The following is a 16,129-nucleotide window of genomic DNA, read 5'->3' as shown; positions in this document are numbered from 1 at the left end:
TCATGCTGCTCATCCTACATATTATATTAATGGGTGTGAAATGTATTGATTGGACTGTATGCTCATTGTTATGAAGTCAAATTCTTGTACATTGGTTTAACTTTCTGGAAAACATTCAGTGTGCCTGCTGTTGTGTTTTTGGGAAAAAACAACTGCAGAAACAATTTCCAGTAGCGTGGCATCAAAACAACACCAACAACTGAATTCTGCTTCAAATCATCAAATAACAAACTGCTGTCATCCTGCCCGGTATCTGTTTCTCCACAGAAACATTAAATGCAACGTCTGTGTAGGATCTCAGTCATCCAGGTCACGGTTATCCACGTGGGGTTGAACTGAGATCAGCTGGACTATTTGTAGATTCTTGAAGACGTTTGACTTCTCATCCAAGAGGCTTCTTCAGTTCTAACAGACTGGTGGGGAGTCCCAGGTATTTAACCTGTGTGGGGACGTTGTCCAGGTGGTTGAAACTACTGGAGCGTCAGTGCTCCTTCCTGTTGTGATGACCGGCGTTAGTGTTGGTGGAGTCACCTGACTTCAGGAGTGAAGGACGCTGGTTAGAGTCTTCCAGGAGTGAATGGTGGTCGTTGGGATCACAAGAGGTCAAGGGTGTGTGGTTGGACTTCCTGTGAAGGGTGACAGTACAGCGTTGAAGGTTGGAGGCAGATGGTGTCTGAGACCTCCTCCTCTGTTGACAGATGGTTTCTCGATCTTGACAGAGATCGCTTCCTTCTCTCCTCTGTCCAACCATCTGTCCTCTCTATCCAAGATGTGGACATTGTGGTCCTCCATGGAGTGTCCCTTTTCTCTCTGTTCAACATTTATGGGCGTCTCCAAACGCAAGTCCTGTTCACATTCACAGACGTGGGAAATCAACACTAAATTAGAATATTGCTTGTACGGGTGAGCTCTTTTAACTTTTACATGAATAAAAACATGTTCTGATGAGGTGAAAGGATTTTATGATTGAAACAAAAGAGTAAAACTTCAAAGAAAACATCCTTAGAAAAGTCATTCAAAGTTTTGAAACTGTTGATGTCTGAAACAGACCTCCATCTTTTCCCATCTTGTCACCATGGAAACGGCTTCAGGTCCAGGATGAGTGGATGTGTAGCTCCTCCTACTGACTGCAGAGGAGGCTGCATGGCAGAGAGCTGTTTTATTCCCAGCTGTGAACATCAGACCAACCACAGCTCATAAAAGCAGACACACCTCATTGAACAGAAACATATTCCACATTCTGCTCTCTAACCATGGCAATACACTTTGCACTTTTACTCCTGTCAGCTCTTGGAGGTACGTAAAGGTTTTCACAAGACAAACTGGAACACAACAAGGCCAATTTGAAAGCAATATTCTGGATTCAGTTTTTCATTTAACCTGGAATTCACTATTCAGTGTCTTTTGTATGTACAAGCTCAAGACAAAGAAATCAGCAGGAAGTCATCAATGAATGATTTTGAAACTAAACTCTCCATGTATGTTTTTCCTTCAACAGGTGACACATTTGCAGATGATATTACTGCCATCAGAGCTGAAGTGTATTCATCTCAGGGCCGCAGCGTCACTCTATCCTGTAACTATTCAGTTAAAGCTAATAATCTCCAGTGGTATCGACAGTATCCTGGATCAGCTCCTCAGTTCCTTCTCCTGATCACAGACACAACAACTCCTACTGTAGTGGAAGCAGAACCTCCAATCCCTCGAATGTCTGTTCAGCTGAAACAGAAGAGAAATCGTGTGGATCTGGAGATCTCCTCAGCTGAAGTGACAGACTCTGCTCTGTACTACTGTGCTGTGAGGCCCACAGTGACAGGAAACACACAGTCTCTGTACAAAAACCTCTGGAGAACTTTAAAAACGCCCATAACAGCAGCAATGGCATTTGAAGGGGAGGAACCATCAGGAAACACAAGGGGCTGAATAGTGACAGGAAGCTACAGAAACACCAGGGAACTAGCAGCTCTTCATTTTATACTTTGTTCTTCTTTCATTCAACATGTTGTCATTTTACTTTCTGTTACTGGTGTGTATTATTAAAGGTAAGACACACTTCAAATCACTAGGAATACAAACAAAATGTCAGATGAAACTAATTCTTCATGAGTCTGGTTTGGTTGCAGCTGATTAACCCAGTATGTCAAATGTAATCTGGTTCATTGATTAAATCCATGACTGAGAGTCAAATCTGTCTTTGCAGATGCTGATTGTGGAGATCTCACTCCTGTCAAGAATGAAGAGTCCAGTTTGGAAGGCAGCAACATTACTCTGTCATACAAATATTCAGAGAAAGCAACTGGTGGTGATTACTTCTTCTGGTATCGTCAAGATCCAGGAAAACCACCAGAGTTCCTCTTCTACCACTTGGGCACAGGTTCAGGAGCAAAAAAAGCTGATCCAAACTCTGGACTTTATATTAAAGTGAATGAAGAGAAAACCCAAATGGATCTGGAGATCTCCTCTGCTGCAGTGACACACTCTGCTCTGTACTACTGTGCTGTGAAGCCCACAGTGACAGGAAACACACAGTCTCTGTACAAAAACCTGTCGTGTCCTGACAGAGTATTTACACACTTCAGTTCCTCCTGCTATTGAAAAACAGCGCCCTCGAGTGGCGTTATCGCATCAGCACACTGACATGTTGAACTGACAAACTAAGACAGCATCACTCTGATGTGTAGTAATTACCTTGGTGCTCAGTGATAAAATATATATAATTCAATTTCAACAAGTGTTTAATTCTCATTATTTTTCAAGATGGAGGCACTTGACAGGGATGTCCTTTATCTCCACGATTATTGAGACTACAGTTGTGGATGTGATCTCGTGGTGGAGCTCATGTCATCTCCAGGATAACTCACAGTCATTTTAATACTTGTGATGTGTCTAATTTTTCCCGTGTCTTTAATAACAAATAAAGGCAGAGGAAAAACTGAATTTTCAAAATAAAGTGTTAATGTAAACATCAGGTAGGCGAAACCTTGCAATCTTAAACAACCTTCAATATTTGGTGGAATTTGTTTTTTTCTGATGAAGTTTCCTTTATTCAAGATTAAATTTTACAAAGACTTCTGACAGCATCAGCACAGTTTCTCCTTTGAATGAAACTTATGGATCATCTAAAATCAAATCTTTAAATCCAACCTATTTCAATAATCTTTGCCCTTGTGGGAAATTATAGAAGCAAAGTTAAAAAATAAATCAATAAACATGAGTGAGTCCATCTGTCCTCAGAGTGACATCATCATATCAAGAACTCACTGCCAGATCCCCAAATCTGACAGACCATGTGAAACATGAGGAAACAAAAAACAGTAAAGTCTCTTGTTTATGATGTTTCAGTGAACTGTTAACAGTAATGTCAGTGAACATATAATTATAGGGATGAATATTCTGATTGAATGAAAATGGCAGAGTAATCTGGTGGAGGTAGCAGTGAAAGAGATTCTCCCATAACTGAAAGGTCAGAGGTTTAAACCCCTCATGAACTTCTCTGGAGAAGAACCAAGGTGAAATATCCACCCATCCACTTTCAACAGCCACTGATTACATTTGAAACAAGAGTTCCTCAACAAATGATGAAATGATTACAAATGCCTCATAATTTATTCTTTGATAAAATTCAAAGTTTTGGCCTTTTGTTTAGTGTGTGTTTTGGATACTGGTTTCATAACGAAAAAAAAAAAGAAAGAGTATCTATGTCAGTATGTACGCTTCTTGTATGACAGCTAGCAGGTACTGTATGTATATATGTGCACTCAGGTACACACTTATGCATGTATGTAAATGTAAATAGAATTATTATCTTATCTGTGCTTTGTTTGCTTATTCTTATTAAGGATTTCAGGAGGAAACAATTGAAATTGATTGCAAGGGTTCGGCAGCCATAAGCTTTTGCTTCAGCCGAAAACCCTTTTCGACCAGCCATATTCATTCTCTTTAATTCTCTTTAATTATGTTTAATTTGTTGTGCAGCTGTGATCGAAAATAAACATATTCATTCATTCATTCATTCATTCAAGGTGAAGGACCAATGACGTGAAGGCCCAGATTCATCAGAGCATCAATGCTCTTCCTCTCTCTCCTCCCCTCTCACTGCAGACATGAAACACTGGCTGACAAACATCCTGATTCTGACTCTCTGGAAAGGTAAGTTGAAACCTGAGCATTTCTTCTTCTTTCATTATTCATCCTCATTCATTCATTTCTTGCTCTGCATGCTCTGTTCTTCCCCAGAGTGTAAAGGACAAGACAGAGCGATCCAGCATGGAGGAGATGTTATTGCTACTGAAGGAGAGACAATTACACTTGCTTGTACATTTGAAACCAGCAACAACAAAAACGCCTATTTGTTCTGGTACAAACAAGAGGTGAATGATTTCCCCAAGTTTATGCTGCAGCGTTACCCTTCTGGATCAGGACATAATGCTGCAGAGTTCCCGAAAGAGAAATTTGATGCTCAAATCAACGACACATCAGTTCCTCTTAAGATCCAGAAGCTGCAGCCGTCAGACTCTGCTCTGTACTACTGTGCTGTGCAGCCCACAGTGACAGGAAACACACAGTCTCTGTACAAAAACCTCTGGAGAAGTTTAAAAACGCCCATGACAGCAGCAATGGCATTTGAAGGGGAGGAACCATCAGGAAACACAAGGGGCTGAATAGTGAGAGGAAGCTACAGAAAGACCAGGGAACTAGCAGCTCTTTATTCATTCAACATGTTGTCAATATACGTTCTGTTGCTCTTGTGTATTGTTGAAGGTAAGACGTGTTTCAAATCGTTTGATGTATGAAGAAAATTCTTAATGAAAAAATAGGAATGAATAAACTGTAAAGTCTAGCTGTGTCAACATCAATAAACCCAGTGTGTCAAATATAATTAGAATTTTTGTTTAAATCCATTAATGTGAGACACATCTTTGTTGGCAGTTGTTCACTGTCAAGATCTCACTGCAATCAAGACTGAAGAGTTCAGTTTGGAAGGCAGCAAAGTTACTCTGTCATACAACTACTCCAAAACTGCTGATGGTGGTGATTCCTTCTTCTGGTATCGACAACATCCTGGAAAACAACCAGAATTCCTCCTGTTGATCATAGGAATTGAAAAGTCAGCACAGATCCTCAAATCAGACCCAAGGATTTCTACTAAACTGTCTAAAGACAAGCGTGGTGTGGATCTGGAGATCTCCTCTGCTGCAGTGACACACTCTGCTCTGTACTACTGTGCTGTGAGGCCCACAGTGACAGGAAACACACAGTCTCTGTACAAAAACCTGACAAGCTGCTGGAAGCCTGTTTCCAACATCCTGTTCCACTTTCCTCCTCCACTAGAGGGCGACATGACCCAGCAGGCGTTGCTCTGTTGTTGCCCTGTTGGACCATTCTGTCATTAAAAACTGCTGCCATGAAGAGAACAACTCTCACACTGAATGCTGAACATCAGCTAGTTTCTCCTGTTGCTTTAGACCTTGTTGTAGAGATGGAACACTGGCTGTGGATTATTCTTGCTGCACTTCTCTTTGGTATGATAGACAGCATCACACTTTGATCCACCTGTTTCTAGCAATATAGAAAGCTTTCTCCAGCTCATCAAGCTCTATTTGTTGTTGATGTGCAGATTCCACAGGAGCAGAACATGGCATATCTGCTGTCATTTGTTAGCTTGGAGATAACTCCCTGTATGCTACAGGCTGACATCAGACAGCAGGCAGTGAAAAGCCACACTCATCTACATGTCTGTGTCAAGCAGTCATGCACAAACTAGTCATGTTGTGATCTCAGCTCCAGTCAACTCTCTCAACACTTGAGCTGCTGCTGGCCATAGAGGAACACTGGACACTGGACATTTTCCACTGTCTTCTCCTCTCAGCCTCATGGACAATGTTAGTCTAATGGCTTGATTTTCTCCACTTTTTCCAGGGCTAACAGCTGCAGACGACATCTCTCCTGTACAAGATGAAGTCAGTGGGACAGAGGGGCAATCTGTCACCCTCACCTGCACCTATGAAACAAGCTCCAGAGGAATTTCCCTTCACTGGTACAGACATCAGTCTGACCAGGCTCCTCAGTTTATACTCTGGAAAGGAGCCAAAGGTTACAGCTCTGAACATATTCCTGATAGACGTTATGGATCCAAAACAAGCGACACATCCACTGAACTCACCATAACAGGCCTAACCCTGGCAGACACAGCTCTCTACTACTGTGCTCTAGACACACAGTGATAGAAAGTCTACAAGAGGCTGTACAAAAACCTGAACACAGATATCTCACTATTCTTCAAAGAGGAGGGAAGTGGAATTCAAAGCACAGCTTCATATCAGATGGATTGTGGGAACTCATGCTTTATCAGAGCCACTGTGGTTCCAGCTGCTAGTCAAACACTGTGGGAGGACTCACATGCTCAGCAAATACACAGCAATGACTAATCAGCTGGTTGATGCTCCACAATATACTGCCATCATAAAGTAAAAATTACACAACATTTAAAGCCTAATTTCATTAATATATTATTGTAGAAACAGATGAACAGAACGGGAAACTATTGTAGGTTATGAACAACGACAATAGGAGTGATTATAAGTCCACCATTAGTACTTTTACCTAAAAATATTGTACCAAGCAAGCAAAACTATGTCTCTTACTGAGGAGGCAAGAGAGGAGTTTAGACTGGGAATATTACCATGATTACAACAGCCACAAGTAAACAGCAATAAACTGAAAGACAGGCAGATCTTTCTTGGTCAAGGATCGACATCGAACACCTGACGTTAATTAAACTCACTTCATGATAAACTATGACCACTAGTTACACCCTACCGACTAGGATATATATAAATGATGAACTGAAACTGTAGTAAGAAGAAAAACTGTAACACAGGCAAAATATACGTATTAAAGAGTTGTGATCCAGTGAAATGATGTCATATGATGATGTCATCTGAACGTTAAGTTAGACAGATTTTAGAGTGTTAGCCAATTACAGATTTGCGTTATGTGCTAAATAAACACCAGGAACTTAATCAAAGGTGTGCAGGAGAAATCCTTCCTCATGCCTGGGGAGCTGTGGAGCGGTGATGAAGGTTGTCTGGAAGGAGAAGGCTGGATCGGAGCAGCGGAGCGCTCGGGAGGAAGATCAGGAGAATGAATTTTGGCGATGGAGTTTGTGACAGAGTCTCTCTTCTTCAGATGGTCACGGCTCGTACGAATGCCGGTTTGGATGGCAAGAGGGCTGTGACGGAGCGTATGTTGGGATGGGGCTCCGGACGGTAAAAGGGCTCCAAAGTGTTTTGGGGATGTTTACTCAGAGTGATCCGGGCTGTGACTAACGAATGGCAGTCAGGCCTGGAGATGGGGATTGAGGTGTGAGAGACCACTGGGTTTAAAAAGGTGAAAGGGCACCTTTTATAGGGCTCAGCTGCTCAGGAGGAACTTGCTTGATGGGGAAAGGTCTATGAGTAAGTGCAGTCACTGGGATCTGTTGACCTCAATGAGAGACTGCTGCACCAAACCAGCCGAACCCAGGATGGAGCTGTTACTACACCTGTCCATAGGCAAATGACTGCATCTTTGAATTATCTGACCCTATCACAGATGCCTCCCTCACTGAAGTCATCAGTAAGATGGGATCTTGTTCTTGCTGCTGTTTGAGTGTCCGTCTCTTTCCCAACAGTTTTCTGAAGGTCCTCCACCCAAAAAATCTAAAGAACTCTGACACTCAAAATCAAATCCTGTCAGTGGTCCAACAGTGTTACCTCATATTCAAGAAATCTGAGTGACGTTCCTGACAGAAATTTCTGCTTGGAGTAAATTGTTAATTTTATCAGTCAGTTCAGTCTTGTTTTCATCAGCTGAGGGTAATCTGTATAATTCAAGTGTTTTTAATCAGTTAAAAAGATGGAGATAGTATTTTATTTATTTAACCTTTATTTAAACAGGAAATCCCTTGAGATTAAAATCTCTTTTTCGAGGGAGACCTGGCCAAGAAGAGCACATCATTCCAGACTTACAAAAATTCTAAAATAAAACACGTTAAGAACAGACAAAGGACAACAGACACATACAACAAAATCCAGCTTAGGAATAGCAATTGCACTCTTCAGTAACACAGTTTTTTATCAGAGCTTTGAACTCTCCCAGGAGACCAGATCATTAAGATGTAATGTGTTCTGAGGATTATTCCATGACCATGACGCAAAATAAGAGAAAGCTAAATAATCCAAGCCTTAATTAAATACCATGAAGATTCCTGAAATTTTCTCCACATCCGGCATTCATTATAAAGCATGAAAACCCACCACTGGGTAGGCCCTGAAAAAAAGTACCAATGTCATTTCATCATCATCATTTGTTGTCATGAATAGTTACAACTGGCAAATGGAAAAGAATCAAGAATTTTGAACAAAGTCATTTAAAACATTCAGTGATCTATGATTTCTTAAAAAAAAAAAAAAAAAAAAAATGCATCAACTTATGTATCAAAATATTTCTGGAGAAAAGTTGCATTAATTTTTGTGGTTGATATTCAGCTATTGTTACTGTTAAGGTTTTCTTCTTTTTGTTTTCAACTATGATGACAAAAAAGCTAGCAATCTTATTGTATCAAAACAACGTCAATTACAAAAAGGAAGATCTTGAAAAATTTATGATTTTACAGTTGAAAACTGCAAAACACAATATCTACAAAGCTGGAGCCTCTGGCCCCGCCTACAAATGGTTAGAACAGAGCATCACATGAAACAAGTTGCTCAGAGTGAACAAGTGGTTAAAGAGCTTCATCAGTACGAGGGGAAGGACAGACTGAACAAAGACTTTAACTGTCAAAGTAGAAAAGAAGAAAAAGGAATTTCCATAGTGGTGTTTAAAACATGAAAGACTTGGTTTTTAAGATGGTGGCTCTGAGCTTCAGTGTGTTTTCACCTTTGTTTCTGACCATACTGTCAGGTATGTCAAACAACATTTTCAAAAAAACATTCACATTCCACTGACGTTATTTTACTGCTAAAAATGTCAAGAACCAAGAAGTAACAGTTATCTCTTCCTTCAGGTGTCAGCTGTGAAGATCTCACTCCAGTCAAGGATGAAGAGTTCAGTTTAGAAGGCAGCAAAGTTACTCTGTCATACAAATACAACAAAACTGCTGATTTAAATGATTACTTCTTCTGGTATCGTCAATATCCAGGAAAACCACCAGAATATCTCCTGATGATCACAGGCTTAAACATTAAAAAAGAAGCAGAGTCTCTCAAATCAGACTCAGGGTTTTCTACTAAACTGACTGAAGACAAGCGTGGTGTGGATCTGGAGATCTCCTCTGCTGCAGTGACACACTCTGCTCTGTACTACTGTGCTGTGAGGCCCACAGTGACAGGAAACACACAGTCTCTGTACAAAAACCTGTCGTGTCCTCACAGAGTATTTACACACTTCAGTTCCTCCTGCTATTGAACAACAGTGCCCTCGAGTGGCGTTATCACATCAGCACACTGACATGTTGCACTGACAAACTAAGACAGCATCACTCTGATGTGTAGTAATTACCTTGGTGCTCAGTGATAAAATATATATAATTCAATTCCAACATGTGTTTAATTCTCATTATTTTTCTAGATGTAGACTCTTGACAGGGATGTCCTTTATCTCCACGATTATTGAGACTACAGTTGTGGATGTGATCTCGTGGTGGAGCTCATGTCATCTCCAGGATAACTCACAGTCATTTTAATACTTGTGTTGTGTCTCATTTTTCCTGTGTCTTTAATAACAAATAAAGAAAGAGGAAAAACTGAATTTTCAAAATAAAGTGTTAATGTAAACATCAGGTAGGCGAAACCTTGAGCTCTTACGTTACCTTCAGTATTTGGTGGAATACGTTTTTGTCTGATAAAGTTTCCTTTATTCAAGATTAAATTTTACAAAGACCGCTGACAGCATCAGCACAGTTTCTCCTTTGAATGAAACTTATGGATCAATTCAATTCAAATGATTCAGTCTAATCTATTTCAATAATCTTTGCCCTTGGGGGCAATTAAAGAAGCAAAGTAAATAAATAAATAAAAAAATAAACATGAGTGAGTCCATCTGTCCTCAGAGTGACATCATCATATCAAGAACTCACTGCCAGATCCCCAAATCTGACAGACCATGTGAAACATGAGGAAACAAAAAACAGTAAAATCTCTTGTTTATGAAGTTTTAGTGAACTGTTAACAGTAATGTTAGTGAACATATAATTAAGGGGATGAATATTCTGACTGAATGAAAATGGCAGAGTAATCTGGTGGAGGTAGCAGTGAAAGAGATTCTCCCATAACTGAAAGGTCAGAGGTTTAAAGCCCTCATGAACTTCTCTGGAGAAGAACCAAGGTGAAATATCCACCCATCCACTTTCAACAGCCACTGATTACAATTGAAACAAGACTTCCTCAACAAAAGATGAAGGTGAAGGACCAATGACGTGAAGGCCCAGATCCATCAGAGCATCAATGCTCTTCCTCTCTCTCCTCCCCTCTCACTGCAGACATGAAACACTGGCTGACAAACATCCTGATTCTGACTCTCTGGAAAGGTAAGTTGAAACCTGAGCATTTCTTCTTCTTTCATTATTCATCCTCATTCATTCATTTCTTGCTCTGCATGCTCTGTTCTTCCCCAGAGTGTAAAGGACAAGACAGAGTGATCCAGCATGGAGGAGATGTTATTGCTACTGAAGGAGAGACACTTACACTTGATTGTACATTTGATTTGACTTACTCAACGGGTTATTTGTTCTGGTACAAACAAGAGGTGAATGATTTCCCCAAGTTTATGCTGCAGCGCAACAGCTATGCACCAGGAAATAATGCTGAAGAGTTCCCCAAAGAGAAATTTGATGCTCAAATCATCAACACATCAGTTCCTCTGAGGATCCAGAAGCTGCAGGCGTCAGACTCTGCTCTGTACTACTGTGCTGTGCAGCCCACAGTGACAGGAAACACACAGTCTCTGTACAAAAACCTCTGGAGAAGTTTAAAAACGCCCATGACAGCAGCAATGGCATTTGAAGGGGAGGAACCATCAGGAAACACAAGGGGCTGAATAGTGACAGGAAGCTACAGAAACACCAGGGAACTAGCAGCTCTTCATTTTACACTTTGTTCTTCTGTCATTCAACATGTTTTCATTTTACTTTCTGTTACTGGTGTGTATTATTAAAGGTAAGACACACTTCAAATCACTTGATATACAAAGAAAATGTCAGATGAAACTAATTCTTCATGAGTCGGGTTTGGTTGCAGCTGATTAACCCAGTATGTCAAATGTAATCTGGTTCATTGATTAAATCCATGACTGAGAGTCAAATCTGTTTTTGCAGATGCTGATTGTGGAGAACTCACTCCTGTCAAGGATGAAGAGTTCAGTTTGGAAGGCAGCAACGTTACTCTGTCATACAAATACACAAAAATGACCACTGGTGATAACTTCTTCTGGTATCGTCAAGATCCAGGAAAACAACTAGAATTCCTCCTGATGATCACAGGAATTGAAAAGTCAGCAGTGATTCTCAAATCAGACCCAAGGATTTCTACTAAGCTGTCTGAAGACAAGCGTGGTGTGGATCTGGAGATCTCCTCTGCTGCAGTGACACACTCTGCTCTGTACTACTGTGCTGTGCAGCCCACAGTGACAGGAAACACACAGTCTCTGTACAAAAACCTGACAAGCTGCTGGAAGCCTGTTTCCCATATGCTGTTCCACTTTCCTCCTCCACTAGAGGGCGACATGACCCAGCAGGCGTTGCTCTCTTGTTGCCCTGTTGGACCATTCTGTCATTAAAAACTGCTGCCATGAAGAGAACAACTCTCACACTGAATGCTGAACATCAGCTAGTTTCTCCTGTTGCTTTAGACCTTGTTGTAGAGATGGAACACTGGCTGTTATTCTTGCTGCTTCCTCAAGAATTTTCACACTTCAGTTCCTCCTGTTATTGAAAAAAAGCGCCACCAAGTGGAGCTGTCTTACCAGCAACTAACAAAATGTTTATTGTGGCACTTTATTGAAGTCCATTCATATTTCCTTCACAATAACACTCTGGTTATCATTTATTTCCACAGTTTCCATTATCATCACCGAGGTTTGGAATCTGACTTAATGGCATGTCCAGGAAAAATTTGAATAATAAATTATATGCCTATAAAGAGAGTAGAATACAAGATCTCTCAAAATTCTCCTTTTAATTTCAACTGAAGCACAATCTTGGAATAAGATCATCAGTGAAATATTTTCCTTCGATTTTCCATTCACATTTATTCCAATAAAAAAAAAAAAAGCAAATGATGAAGAAAAATGACTGAAAGTGGTATGAAAATGTGTTTTGTGTCCAACTGCCAACAGTGACACAGGATTGGGAACGAGCCCTGTCAAGCTGAACAGGCTCCTCCTTCAAATGTGCCAACGTCGTGTTGAAGCTGAAGAGAAACCAGTGAGAAGCAGAGCTTCTCTGTAGCTGCTGCAGCTCATAATAACTCAACAGTGCAGCTATGACAGCTCTGCTCATGTCAGTGCTGCTGACTGCCATGTGCTTTGGTATGACTAAACTGTTTTCTGCATATTAATCCAACATTTGCCCTCTGGATTCTTCAACATCACACTGACGCTGTTTGTTGTTTCCTACAGAGTGCAGGGCACAAAAAGACAATGTGCTGCAACCAAAAGCAGATGTGACTGCTACTGAAGGAGAGGCAGTGACTCTTGGCTGTGAATATAACACCAGTCAAACAACTGCATCTCTCTTCTGGTACAAACAGGATGTCAACGACAGGCCCAGATTCATCCTGAGTCGCTCCACATTTTCCTTGGAGAAAACAGAGGATGGTGTGAAGAACAGATTTAAATCCAGGCTGAATTCCACCTTAAGATCAGTTCCTCTGACCATCGAGGAGCTGCAGCCGTCTGACTCTGCTGTGTACTACTGTGCTCTGCAGCCCACAGTGACAGGAAACACCAAAACTCAGGACAAAAACCTTTACTGCGCAAACTCCTCAACATCCACTAGAGGGAGCCAAATACAGTCATCATTTGTTGGAGTGAAGTAAAAAGCACAAAAAAAAAATCACACATAGATCAAAGAAAATACAAGGAAGAGTGCACACAACACCTCAACTGTGCAGTGTGTGATGTGTAGGATGTTCACTGTGTAGGTGAAGTGTGGCCACATTAATTAGAGAGGATCATACAGCAGGCTGCATATCGTACAGAACAGGTCCAACGTGAACAGCTGAGAGGCATCCACCAAGGGAGTCCTTTCTCTCCACTGCTGTTTGATGCCTAAAGTTGGAACATGGCTCACACAACCTGGAAACTTTGACCCACAGAAAGATAAAAAAAAAAATGTCATGTTTCTGTTTTAGTAAAATAATAATTCTTCTGTTAGCTTACCTCATTTTCTGTTCAAATGTAATACAAATGCAGTGCAGTAAAAAAGAAAAAACCTTTTTGCAGCTTAAACATCTACTCAGTAATTTTCTCCAAAAAGTGATTTCATGACTTATTGGCAAGGACTCATCTATTGCTAACTGAAAATTCACGTTTTCTTTCTAAAGTCTAGATGAAGACTAAAACAGCAATATTTTTGAAAAGTTTCGATCTGGTTTCTGGAAGCTACACTGCACAGAAACTGCCCTTCTCAGAGTGACTTTATGATGGTCATTTTACTGGTTTGTATTCCATAATGCCGCAATTTTTTTTTACTCCGCCCGTTCAGGGTTACCTCAGCCAATAGCATTACTGCCCACAGAGCAAACATATTTTACAACTACAACTCCAAGTTGCTGGATTACAAGGGGAGGGGCTGTGCAGCAGAGAGGCTCATGACTTCCATCCTTCTGGCTTTCACACCAAAGACATGTTGCTTTATGTCTGTTTGCTTTCAGCAAACTTTATAGGTGAGTTATACACCTGTCATCAAAGTCTTATTTAACTTACAGTGGATATAGCAGACATTTTGCCTGACTTCAAAGCTCTGCTGTGACTGAGATGAATCCCATTTATTTTTCAGCCATGGCTTCAGGGAACAGCATAAACCCAGAAGCTCCTGAAGAACATGTTGTAGAGGGAGGAAACATCACCTTCACCTGCAAATATGATGGAAGCATCTACAGTATCCAGTGGTACCGTCAATACCCGAGATCCAGACCAGAGTTCCTGCTCTCCATCACAGAAGAAAGATCTGTCCATGAAGCTGTTCCTGGTTTCTCAGCTCACATTGACAAACATGAGAAGCGTGTTAGTATGGAGATCCCTTCCACTGCAGTGACACACTCTGCTCTGTACTACTGTGCTGTGCAGCCCACAGTGACAGGAAACACCAAAGCTCAATACAAAAACCTTTGCTGCAGAAATGCAGAATGCAAAGGTAAACCAATACTCCACAGTAAACACTAGAGGGAGACAAACACTATGGACTTTCAAGGGTCTGTTGTCTTACATTTCATTTTCACTACAGAAATGACACAAACTCTTAAAATCATTCAAGTTAAAATAGTTGTGTTGGGTGTAGAATTTTATATGAACTAAAGAATATGAATTCATACGAAATATCAAATTAGTACAGATATTTTTTAGCTACAGGAGGTAAGGAGAGGTTAGGAGACAGCCGGAGAGACTCCACCAGAGGAAGGCCGCTGGACCTGATGGTATCAGCCCCAGGATCCTGAGGACCTGTGCCAGCCAGCTGTCTTCTGTCATCCAACACCTCTACAACCTGAGCCTGACTCAGGAGAGAGTCCCGGTGCTGTGGAAGACGTCCTGCCTGGTTCCTGTCCCGAAGAAGTCGACTCCATCGGACCTCAATGACTACCGACCAGTTGCCCTCACATCTCATCTGATGAAGGTGCTGGAGAGGCTGGTCTTGGCCCACCCGAGGCTGCAGGTGAAGGAGCTGCTAGACCCTCTACAGTTTGCCTACCAGCCCCATTTGGGAGTTGATGATGCCGTCATCTACCTGCTGCAACGAGCTCATATGCATCTGGATGGTGGTGGCAGCACTGTGAGAATCACATTCTTTGATTTCTCCAGTGCTTTCAACACCATCCAGCCTCTGCTGCTGGGTGAGAAGCTGCGGGTGATGGGTGTCGACACCTCCATTGTCTCCTGGATTACTGACTACCTGACAGGCAGGCCACAGTTTGTCCGTCTGGGCAGTGTTCTGTCTGACGCGGTGGTCAGTGATACAGGAGCTCCACAGGGGACTGTACTGTCCCCTTTCCTTTTCACCTTATACACCACAGACTTTCAGTACAACTCCGAGTCATGCCACCTGCAGAAATTTTCTGATGACTCGGCTGTTGTTGGGTGTATAAGTGAGGGAAGGGAGGGGGAGTACAGAGCAGTGGTGGACAACTTTGTGGAGTGGGCTGGACGCAATCACCTGAGGCTGAATGTCAGCAAGACCAGAGAGACAAATCACATCTGTCAGACAGAGACTCACATCTGTCTGCTGTATAGTTCTGTTTTAAGGAGTATTTAATCTGTTAGATTAAATACTCCTAAATGCAAGTATTTAATCTGTTAGATTAAATACTTGCCTGTTGTATTGCCTGTACTTTTTAACTACACACTGTTGATTTATGCCTCCTCCGCACTCCAAGGACTACCTATTGTACTGCCCGTACTTTTAAACTACGCACTGTTTATTTATGCCTTTTATTTTTCTTACTTTGTTTCTTATCCTAACTGTTTTATTTGGGTTTATTGTTAAATCAGCAGCAAATGTCAGAGATTCCAGGGCTGAGGACTGAGTCCGGGCTGAAATCTCTAATAGGAGAGGTTTCAGAGTCTAAGGAATTAAGAGGTTGGGCTGTCGGCATCCCTGCGGGGGGTGACCGGGAAGTCTGAGTCAGCTACTGCTGTGACTCGACACTGGGGAGCAGGCTGTGAATTCAGATCTAGAAGGGAGACGTCCTGTGATGGATCTTTAGAGTTCATCACGATCTGAATAAGACCAGAGTGTGGAACCTGTGTCCGGCGGGACTGTAAGACTCTGAGTGAAGGACTCAAGAGCAAATAGTGTGATGTATTATTAAGGGCGACGTCCCTTACAAAAAAAAAAAAAAAAAAAAAAAAAAAAAAACAGACCCGACCAACCAAATTC

General features: G+C 41.5%; 2 gene segments (V, D, J or C); both read left to right on the top strand.

Annotated features, from left to right (window-relative positions):
- Positions 1 to 1,197: 1,197 nt before the first annotated feature.
- Positions 1,198 to 5,231, top strand: LOC115375385 (T cell receptor alpha variable 21-like; the record flags this gene model as incomplete). The annotated part of the segment is given in 3 exon segments: positions 1,198 to 1,296; positions 1,499 to 1,803; positions 5,148 to 5,231. Coding segments are annotated over 3 exon segments (432 nt in total), but the record flags the coding sequence as incomplete, so codon positions are not given.
- Positions 5,232 to 12,482: 7,251 nt separating this feature from the next.
- LOC115375384 (T cell receptor alpha variable 38-1-like) lies at positions 12,483 to 13,073 on the top strand. The segment is given in 2 exon segments: positions 12,483 to 12,564; positions 12,655 to 13,073. Coding segments are annotated over 2 exon segments (465 nt in total).
- The last annotated feature ends 3,056 nt before the right edge of the window (positions 13,074 to 16,129 follow it).

The sequence above is a fragment of the Myripristis murdjan genome, chromosome 17 (genome assembly GCF_902150065.1).
Source record: "Myripristis murdjan chromosome 17, fMyrMur1.1, whole genome shotgun sequence".
Classification (NCBI taxonomy): Eukaryota; Metazoa; Chordata; class Actinopteri; order Holocentriformes; family Holocentridae; genus Myripristis; species Myripristis murdjan.
This window is presented reverse-complemented; position numbering and strand designations above follow the sequence as displayed.